Source organism: Meleagris gallopavo, chromosome 12 (assembly GCF_000146605.3).
Source record: "Meleagris gallopavo isolate NT-WF06-2002-E0010 breed Aviagen turkey brand Nicholas breeding stock chromosome 12, Turkey_5.1, whole genome shotgun sequence".
Lineage (NCBI taxonomy): Eukaryota > Metazoa > Chordata > Aves > Galliformes > Phasianidae > Meleagris > Meleagris gallopavo.
Window position 1 is genome coordinate 18,504,104 of NC_015022.2, and position 11,356 is coordinate 18,515,459.

Genomic DNA, 11,356 nt, shown 5'->3' on the forward strand with positions numbered 1-11,356 from the left:
CGCCGGCGGAGCGCTGCAGGTGTCGGCCCGAGAGCAAGGGCTGCGGAGATAACGCAGGGGCCGAAGACATTCATTGAAAGCGGATGCAGAATGTCAAAAGCCAGAGCGTTGTCTCTGCCAAGCCAGCGCTTTGCCCCTGCTCTTCACAAAATTAGTTTTTATTTCGCTCTATCCACCGACTTACCAGAGGTTCTATTGTACCAAGATCTTTTATTTTGTTGCCACTTAGATTTAGATGCGTGAGGTTTGGACACTTTTCTGCCAACACTTCCAGTCCTCCTGAGACTCTGTTGTCACTTAGTTCGAGCTAAAAGGCACAAAAACACCCTGAGTTTCCAGTGCAAACATGCATCACAAAGCAGCTTGGTCAGTCATAAATCACATTTTTATGCAGACAACTGTTTAACATTCAGCATATTACAAAGAGGAGGAGAAAGGATACACTTACCTTCTTAAGTTTGTTTAACTTTGGTAAGTTTGCAACTGAGGTTAAGCCTACGTTGATTGTACTCAAGAATTCCAGCTCTTCGAACTCATCTGTGAGGCCTTCAATTTTGCCTTCGTATGACCTACAGTTGTCAAGAACAAGTTCCTTCACCTGGAAAGAGAGCAATGCAAAATGCACATAAGCAGCTCTGTATGGAGGATAAAGAGTTCACTCACAAGCAAAGGACAACGCAGCTCAGGCAAAAAATCAAACTTATTCCATCGGGTTGGCAAGTATGCAAAAGGTTATTTTCTGTGCCTGATCCCTAATTTTGCTAGCATGCCAGTAAAGCAGTGTTGCAAAAACACGGATATTTAGCTTTGCTTCAACTGTTCACCTCTGTATTGTTCTGTAAAAAGCGTAACCAGTTTGAAAACATGAATCCTGGCTTGAAAGATTTGGTTGTTAGAGCTATTTTTTGCAAATGTAAGCAGTAATCATTGTAAAAAAAAATACAATAAATTTAAATGAAGCTACCGCCCTGACAGTGTAATACAGCGTGCTACAATAACGTGTCCTCGTTTATTAAAGCAGCTTCTTTCTACATGTAAGGGTTACTGAAGAAGCACGGAGAGATCAGTGTCTGTTCTGAAAACCCAGATGTGGGCTCTGGCAATCCTAAGCCAGGCACTCAGAGCCCACCTGCACCCCTTCTCCCTCGGGCTGCTTTAGGGGGAGATGTGCTCCATGGTGGCACCTACACGCTGGGGAGCTGCGAGGAGTGCTGCAGGTGATGCTGGGAGGGGAGGTTTGGTGAGCGTTGCTGCTGCTGCTGCAGCCTCTTTGCCTCTTATCTCCCCTGCCCTGATGCAGCCAGCAGCTCAGTGGGAGGGGTGGAGATAACGTCCCACAGTCCTGAGCAGCACAGGACCGCCTGGGGTTGTGTCTGTAAGGGGTGGTTTGTTTGCTTTTGTCTGAAAAACTGATCCCCACTCTTTCTGCAGCTGCTATCTCCAACGGGCACTGAACAGCAGCATGCAGGCAATAGAGAAGCTGAACGTACCCCACCCTGAACAAGGCTGCTGTTTTTCACCCTAGTGCCAGGGCAGCCTTACAGGACTCAAGACCATTAGCAGCAAACGGGCTTTTCTGGGCTCTCTGTGACTCCACAGGAAGGTCCCACCCACTGGGAGAATACTCAGACATTTTCACACCAATGAAGAATTGCCGGGGGTTATTTTGTCCCCACGTACAAACACCTGGAACAGCAGAAGAGCCCCCCTGCACCAGGCAGCCAGAGAGGCCTCCAGCTGTGGGGTTTCTTTAGAGGTCTGTAAAAGGACGGGGTGCTGCCGTTTGCTAGGAGGATGGGATAAAGGGAAGTTTGCAAAAAGGGTGTATGTGGAAACGTGAAGGACAGTTAATATGCAAATATTTTCTTTTTTTCTTTTTCTTTCTTTTTTTTTTTTGAATTACTGTAGTCCTGCTGCGCAGAGAAGAATCCTATGTAGTTTTATAGTCCCAAATAACATCCCTAGATTTCTAATGAAACCCCAGGCACCGAAGTCAATAGGGAAGTCAGCCCAAAGCAACACGAGAGTACAAGTGATTCATTGAGTAGGAGGACCAGAGTTAGACAGGAAATACGTTTTCCAAGACTCCACAATTTTCCTAGAAGAATGATGATAGGGAATGACTACATAAAGCTCTTCCAGAAGAACTTTAGGCTGGCTAGAAGAAACTAAAAAACAAGTCAAATGCTCCAGATTCCCCATATATCCATTCCGCCAAAAATTAAAAACAAACAGGAAAAAAAAACAACAAAAAAACCCCACTTTCTTTAAAATACAGACAGCAGGAAAGCAGTTTTAAAGGCACATATGCGTATCTCATTACTGTAACAGTATGTAACTATCGGGTCCTACAGCAAGACGCTCCAGGTGCACACACACAGTTGCCTCAGCCATCTGCTCCATAGGCACACAGAGCCCCCGCCAGAAAGTTTAAAAAAAACAAAAGAAAAAAAGAGAAAAGTGAAGTGAAAGGCTCCACCCCAACGCCAGCAGCTGCACCCCATGCTTATCTGTCTGTGTCCTTGCTCAGCAGCCTGCAGAGCCCTTCGCCTGCCCTGTTATCTTTGCGGGTCAGTGCCCACCCATGCACAAGAGCGGCAATCCTCCCTCCCCCTTTGAGGCTGCTGCCCATGCAGGGTCCTTTTGGTGTTATTCTCTTTGCAAAGGCCAGAGGAGGAAGTCGGCGAGAGCGCAAGGAGAAAGATGAAGCAAAGCAGGAGGGAGTGCATGAGGGGTAATGCTGGCAGCCTGCAGCCAGCACAGCCCTGCACTCGGTGTCAGCCGCAGCTCTAAGCTATGCACATCAAAGCTTGAAGTGAAGCGAAGCAGCGCCTGAGCCCCAACAGGGAAAAGCATCATTTGTCCTTGCCTCGTAAAGGAGGAACGCCCCTTCCATCCCAAGGGCAGGATGGAGAAACAGCAAGTGGGGAACAGGGCAGAGCTTCCTCCAGCGCAGAGAGATTGGAAGGGGAGCGGGAAATAGCCATGTGTGTAAAAGCAAAACTCTTCAATATGGTGGCATAAAACTGGTGACCATCCTAGTATGGTGGCCAACCGGATTCCACTTTTATCTGCACCTTCTACAGCAAGGCTGATGTTTCCTGTCTTTCAGAAAACTTTGGTTTTGATTCAGAATCGCAACACTCTCCTCCTTGCTGTGCCCAGTATGCAGGAGAGAAGGGAAAGGTGACCTCAGGAAAGCTACATTCCACACAGAACAGCTCGCTACCACGAGGGGATTACACACCTATTTGTTTTCAGAAGTCTTCAAAATCTGAAATGAAAACTCCACTCCGAGTCACTCTCCAAACATCTGCCCGACTTCCCATGAGCACCCTGACAGTGCACAGCAAGACTGTAATTTTACCAGTCTCTTTCCTCATCCTGTGTCACCAAAACACAGAATCAGCCCTTGCTGATGTAAGCACCCTTCCTGAGTCTTGCTATAAGCCTGAGCCAGATGAGTAGGCTTCAACTGGTCTGAACCAATCTGGCTGTGTCACACTGCAGTCTGCGTAATAGCAGGGATGTAGATGAACAGTTGGAACTAAGGGCAATAGCATGAACCTGTTTGGAGAGACAGAAGGTAACAAGTGCAATAAGTGCCCTGAGCTAGCTTGTGTTTGGCTGCAAAGACAGGAAGACCCAACTTGCAGAAGTGGCACGTGGTCAACCTTAGTACTGTACACATCACAGCGTGCAAGCTACTCAACACTAACTGGAGTGAGGACCAACCTAGGCAGTGCTAACACAAGACAGATCTTTGCTCGTCATTCCCTCTCTCCCCAGAGTACTGCCATATAGCAAGAAACAGCAGAAGAGCAACATGCCATAGGCAACCAATGACTGCAGATGACACTGTGATACTTACCTAAACAGCTAAGAAGGCACCCACAGACGAGTGTCTAGCAGAAAACCTAACATGCATGTAGCTAGGTTAGATCCTGTAGCAAACAACCACGTCATCAACAGCACCTTCACCTGCTTGGGTAGGGATGTTCCACAGCTTCATCAGCCCAGAGCTCCTTGGCCAGCCAGCTGCTCTGCCTTCTTGTTCAGCTCATGTTCAGCCCTGCACCTCCTTGCTCCGTCCAGTGGGTGCCAGCTGCTCCAGCAGGTGATCCTGCTCATCTGTGCACTGCCACTGCAGCGCTGTGGTTTGCTGGTACCAGCCCTTGGTTTTCACATGCGTGCACACAAGCAGATTGCAGCTCCTTCAACAAATCCTGAGACAGTGTGCCTTGGACCTCTTCCCCTGAGGCCATGCCAGTGTCTGTTTGCAACGGTCTCAGAGGCTTTCAGAAGATGACATCATGCTGCTGTTAACACATGCTGCGCTGCTGGCTGCAAATTACAGTATCCTCTGTATCTCTTCAGGACTTTCATGACATCACACCCTGTACTACTGCCTAATTGATAACCAGGGACTCTTACCTCTTTCCTAGTATGGTTACCACATTAAGCTGTATGCCCAGCTGAATGGTATTCTTAACATAGCCATGTGTACTGCAAGACTCCAACCTATTCCTAGGCCAAGTACAGGCAGTCACGTGTAAGCAGTGACTGAATTTCATGGCAGCACTAGCAAGAAGATCCCCAGCTCACTCCTTTTCTGCAACCATACTCTAAATGCACAATGAAGGGAATACAGCTACAGACAGCTACTATGCAGCACAAGGTATCGCCTTAACCCTTAATCTGCATTTCCACAGGAGCATGTAAAGAGGGAGAAAAAGGAGACTTTTTCTACAGCCCCTGGGCAGGGAGACCCAGAAGTGGGACTAAGCTCCTGACTCCAAGTCTGTGACTGAAGGCTTAACAATGCACAGAAGGACACAGCTGTGAATACAATTTCTGAAAGATAAAAGGCAAATTTACAAGTACAAGTACCATTCTGTGGCTTTACAGAACTGCTAAGACTGTAACATCTCATTTTCAGCACAATGGATCAGATGCTTTTGAAGTGTTTGCTGTATAGGTGCCCCTAGGACAGGGATAGCTCAGCGTGTGGCATTTTAACCCCCCAGAAACAGGAAAAGATGAGGGTGTTAACTCTGTCTTGCTCTGTTCCCAGCCAAATGCCAGGGGAACATTGAGATAAGTCCTTCACACCTATTAACCCAATGGAAACTTCATCTGGAACAAGGCAGAAAGTTGAAAGTAGGGAGGGGAAAGCAAGGGAAGCCAGCTGTGGTAAGTGGAAGCCATGCACGAATTACTTGTGAAAGCAGAGTTTTATTCTCTCCTAGTCGTGCAGACATTTCTTCAAGACACTTGGGTTTGTGTCGTTGGGACTTTTTGCTCTCAGAAGCGTGTCGGTCTGTGCAAAGCCCTGCATCTCTCCGCAGAAAAGACAAAGAGAGACCTTTGCTGTCTGTTGTAACCAGTCCGACAAAGATTGAGCTCCTTCCAGTTCCTGGATCTGTACCCGTGTAGAGCTGGCGATCCTTGGGTTTCTGTTCCACTCAGTTTGTGCCCTGAAGCTGAAGAGCAACCAGCCCTCTGCAGTCAGGATGTTCTCATTTGCTGGGGGCAGAATGCATCCAACCAGGCTCAAGATCTTGCACAAGTCCCCACAGAGCCCGCTGTTTTAGCTGCACGAGGGTGGTATGATGCTTTTCATGAATAATTTTTACAAGGTTCCCTCAAAGTTACTTTCGAAGGACTTAAATGCTGCAAAAATCTCCATTTCAGATGCTACCCAGAACGTTACTAGGTCAGAAAATGCTTGAACAAAAACAGCCCACTCTGTGTCTTGTGGGAATGAAGTTGCTCTCAATGATCATAGACAGGACTCAACTTCTCCAAGATGGTCACCAAAACACAACCCGTGCAAAGAACTGATTTTTAACAAATATATTTTCAAATAAAGATAACACCACACGCCATTTCCCACTTGCATACACGACAGATCTTCAGCCACCTTATAACCAAACAGCAAAGCCTGTCTGCACGGAGTTCACCTCCTGATGGAAGAACACAGAACAGTCTCGAGCTCAAATCAGGACCGCTGTGTGCCAGCTAAGACACTTAAAGAGCTGCTCAGCTATCCCAGGCTCACTGGATCACCACATGCCCTGGCCGTGCCTCTGCCCTGGCTGTGCTGCCCACATACAGTGATGCAGAGGAGGGATGGACAGCAGGATGCTGATGACTGAGCCACATGTACTTTTTTTTTTCTTCTATTATCAATTTAACAGGGAAGGAAAAACTCCAACAGTGTCAACAGCTTCCAACCTGCCCGCCAATTTACGCACATAGAAAGACAGCCAGAATAGAGCTCACAGGAACCAGCTGCAGGTGACAGTAGCAAAGTTGTTTTTTCCATACCAGAACTACTTTTGACATTGGATTTTGATGCATCTCTTCAAGGTTTCACTATGAGCAGCTGAGATGCAATAAATGAATAGATTTTACCTGGTCGAATTGTCTTAAACAACGAAAGTTAGCTAGCCAACTACCATTTACCTTGCACAGGCACCGGTCATTACTGCACTGAGCAGAAATCTGCAAAGCTTGGAACAAAGAGAAACACTGCTCAAAAAAAAAGGGCCACAGAACACAAACCCCCGCCCCCAGATGCAGCAGGACATGCAGCAGGCAGAGCACTCGAGAATCATGTCACCAGAGGCAGTGAGCGACAGCTGGGAAGAGATGGGATGGAATTAATGCGTGGTCCTTGTCACCGTGAGCACTGGGTATCATTATGGACAGCAGGTACCTGTCAGCTCACCCTTGCCAGACACTTGGTGTGCGTCGGAGCTACAGAGCCGTTGAGGCTGAAGTTTGCAGAGTTCCCAACAAAACGCTCTCCAAACCCTAACACAGCTGTCCCTTCCACCAACACTCTCCAGCTGGCCCTTCTGAAACAACGCAGTTTGCAGATGGTGAGCAGAACAGTGTCCAGCGCAGGCTGGTCCAATGGCAACCTGCTCCACTTCTGCTAATTCCGCCCATTCTACGTTCAGCTGAGCTGCAACTCCAAAGTCTTGCAACAAGGTCATGTGAAACTACTACTGGGCTCTGAAATTCATCTAGGCTTCCTCCTAATGATGCAACCCCAACTTTCATGTTTGAATTCATCTTCTGCATCTCTTTTTCAGAAACTCTGCATCACCGCTACCTCACGAAAAGGGAAGGAGCAGAAGAGAGACAAGAAAACATTTTAGGTTTTTCTTACGCATCTGTTATTGAAGCTACTCTCTCTTCTGAGGCAGTCTAAGACTGCTTGCATAGCTCAGAGATCTTTACTTTTTCTACCCTCTGACGTTTCACATACCACAGTTACAGGACCCGAGAGCAACACATTTGGCTCCAGCCAACTTTATGCCCCTTCACACTGCACCTGAGAGAAAGCTAATGGAGCAAGTGAAATACGTAAGCAGGAGAAGGGCTAAGAGTCTTAATGATCCTGACTACACCTTTGTAGCTAATTAAGAAGCATCTCCAGAATCAAAAACCTCCAGGAAAAAAACAAAACAAACAAACAAAAAAAACCAACCTACTGCTGCCTTTCTCAAGAAACAGCACCCCAGCAAGAAACCCCACGGGTCACATAAAGGTACTTTAAACGCTTACAAGGTCAACGTAGCCATATGCATAAGCAGCACACTAATTAATAAATTGAGAACACACTTTGGGGACACAGAAAGCTGCTTCATTCAAAAGCACAGAACTAGTTTTCATTTTTGTTTCTAGCATTAGCAGCAAAACTCTAAAGAATCCAAATATTTATTTAGACAGTGACTGCTTCAAATCTGTAAGTGATTAAATGGCTCAATCTTCGTGTTAAATGCTTGCTAAAATTCACACTGATGCTGCTTTCTTCTCCTTTTTCATTGGCAGAGCACTCTGCTCTGCTCCTGGCTGGGGCAGGTGACTTCATGGAGGGGCACATCAGCTCCATGTCAAACCAGCTTCCCTGTTGGAGAGCCACCATGCCTGACAGCACATCCAAGGTGCTCTTCAGTCACTGCCAGCTACTATTAAATAAAGCAACCACAAAGCAGATCGCAACTTTAATTTGAAAACTCTGCAATTAGAAGTTGAAAGTATTTAGCCGAACCTCTTCACTTGGCTCAGCTGCATCAAACTGCCCTCAGCAACAAATGACTGATGTGCATAAAAAAGAAACGCTGTATTTAAATTAATACTAATTTCAAGAGCTGCACAGTTTATACAGAAAGGAGGCTCTGAAGATGTCGGCTGCTACAGAACACATTAGCAAGTCACATCTACAGAAGATAAGCTGTTCCTAGCATTCTTATGGCTTTAGAGGGGAAGCGATCAACTGACCAAGTCAAAGGACATACAAGTACTCCCATAGAGAACACACCTTTCACAGTGATGTGAAGACAAACACTGAGGACTCTTTTTATTTCAAAACATCATCCTTACGTACGCAAGGACTCTAGGCCTGATTTTAGCAACATATGATAAAACCCACCAGCTCTGCTATTTTGTCTGAAGGGTGGCAGTGCAAGCACAGAGACCAAAAAAGTCATACGCACGGGTCCAGTGGTGTCACACAAATAGCTGAGAGGCATCCATCACACTGAGCACAACAAACAACTGCTCCCCGCTCCCCTCTGAGACCTGCAGCAGTCACAGAGCAGTGCTGGGCTCATCCAGGTGAGCTGTCAGCCTATGAGGGCTGCTGAGCGCAGCCCAGCACACCACGCTGCCACCCCTGGCTCTTCAGGCCACCAGCTCTGCTCTGCCCTTACTTCACTTAGAAGCATTCAGTACAGAGCACCCACTCAGATTCTGCAGGTTCAGTTCTTTTCAGGCTTCTCCAAGTGAACAACACCTGTACCCTTAGGTCAGGAGGATGGTGTGGAGGAAAGAGCAAAATGGGAAGAAGCACTCAACGCCAGCCTCCTGGACTGCACTTATGACACCATTTGAATGAACATTCAAAAACGCATCTCTAATTCAATCCATTGATACGTAATGCACAAATTTTGCTGCAAGGACAGATAAAATAATTACACTTAACTCAGCCACAGCACCTACACCCCAGGAGATTGATGCTAAGAAACTTCCCACCAGGTTTATATACCGTCAGTGTTTGCTTTGTTGTTGTTGGGTTGTTTTTTTTTTAATTTTATATTCATAGTTCCTCTCACATGCTTAAATTTGGTCCAGGTTAAGAGCATTTGACAGTCATCAGCTGAAAAGCTAGCCTACATTTCAGTGAGGACAGCTCACACACATCACACCCATCCTGCAAGCCTGATGTCTGTGGGCTGCAGCTCCTCCAAGACGAACACCCATCCGTCCACACAGGCTTCAGAGGTTTGCATCTAAAAATTCAGAGCCTTGAAAAGCATCTATTATACAAACCTAGGAAGCTGGCACAAAAAAAAAACAAAAAACAAAAACTCAGCTACTTCTTTGTTACATTTACACCCTGCTGTCAGCTACATAAGTGGTTAAGTGATTCAAGTCTGCAAAAATCCACGCTAAGCTGTACGTTCAGCAGAGTTTCTACATGCTGGTCGCACACCACTGCACACTACAGTGCAACCAGCTTGTCCCACTGCTGCTAACCTCCAGCACATCCCTGTTCCATTTGTATGCTATTCAGCAGGGGATGAGTAAACGTGTGTATCCTGACCCACTTACCAAATTCCAATACCAGAACTTTTTCAAACGCAGGTCTTTGAAGCGATGTCATTGTGAGCATCACACCAACTAACCAGCTTGAGAAAAGAGCTCTCTTATTTATATTCTTCATACAAGAGAATGCTTCACATAGACACTTGCACTGCAATTCCCTTCAACATTAAAACCTACAGTAAACTAGAGGGAAATCACAACTCAAATAAGTTTTAAAGTGAAAGAGAAAGTTAGAAAAACTCTAAGAAATACCCAACGTTGCAGGCAGTGCTTTATGACTGTCATAAATTTGTGCTGATAAAGCTCCCAAAAGCAGCACTAAATCCTCAGACTAAGTGAACTGGTATGGGTAGCACTAAGCCACCAAAGATGAGTTTTGTGCATAACTTCTAAACGCTGCCTCTGTGCCCCATGGCTGAGAAGTCCCCCTTCACACTGACCTCATTGCACAGCCCTGTGAACAGCTGAGCTGGGTTACAGACAATAGGAATAGCAACAATACCCACCAACACGCCCAGCTCCCCATGGTCAGAAGTTACACCACTACGGGCTGACAGCCTGAAGAAAACCCACATAAAATGGTTGGATCTCACCAATTTCTAGTAGGCACTTTTACGTAATACGACAGAAGATGACAGCGATAAAATCAGCAAAGTGTCAAAGGCCACAGCATGTGCACTGCCCTAAGCAACCGTTCATAACATAATGGGTTAAAAAAAAGTGGAAATACCTGCAAGGCAGATGTGAGAGCTCAGCTCTAGCCCTACAACAAGGAAAAACAAATTTCAGGCACCACAAACAGATTTCTCACCAACACACAAACACAACACCCACCGAATTTCAGGCACTGTAAGCCCAGACTGCTCACCGACACTGACTTCATGTAGAACAGCAGCAGTCTGAGGAAGAAATAGCTACTATAGAATCCACTTTGAGACATTTATATCACATTTTATTGGCTAACATGTAACCTTGCAGGGTTATGTAACTGAGCAACTGAAGTAGCTAGCTGTACAGTATTACATAGTATTTGACACAACTGTATTAGCCCAAAGCATAAAATAGCAACAGGGGCTTTCTGAGCTCAAACACCTTATCAACATTCCCTTATCAAGGCTTGATTTACAGAAAGTTTCGATTCTGCAAGCTCTGAGAACAGAATAAATCAAATGTGAGAGGCACTGCAAACTTCAGCACACGTACAGTAACAGCTCCAAGAAAAAGTGAATACACTTCCATTTGTGCCCTTGTTCTCACCAAGATTTATCTACATTACATTTAAAGCTTTGAAAATAATGATCCATCACGGATCACACAAGAAACACCATCTGCCTATCAGAGCAGAGATTAACACAACGTCCAGAACCATCTTGTTCCTGCCCCTCACATCTTACTAAAATCCATGAATCAATGACACCTGGCATTATATTTACACTAAAACTCAGCTTCAAACATTTCTCTGGAGTACTGGCTGGATTTAGCTGCATTTTCTTCTAACAGGGACTTTAGAAAAACAGAGTTCAAACTGCACCCTTAGCTCCCCACAGCACAAGAGCACGTGGAAGCATCTGTGATCAGTGGTTCTGCAGGAGTGACTGTAAACAGAGCAGCACTCCCAAAGGGCAGCTCCCCTTTGTATGCAGGCGCAACTGTTTACCTACAGAACGGATTGTGATCCCATTTGTTACCTCGGGAAGAGGAACACGGTGATAGAATTAAAGGTTAAGAGGTTAAA

General features: G+C 46.0%; 1 protein-coding gene across 1 annotated transcript in view; it reads right to left on the reverse strand.

Moving 5' to 3' along the window:
* ANP32A (acidic nuclear phosphoprotein 32 family member A) overlaps positions 1-11,356 on the reverse strand; it is a 16,425-nt gene that overhangs the window by 4,657 nt on the left and 412 nt on the right. Inside the window, exons 2-3 of the mRNA XM_019619290.1 lie at positions 449-598; positions 185-307 (exon numbers count right to left, since the gene is read on the reverse strand). Coding sequence (XP_019474835.1) covers positions 185-307; positions 449-598 — 273 coding nt within the window. The remainder of the gene's footprint in view (positions 1-184; positions 308-448; positions 599-11,356) is intronic.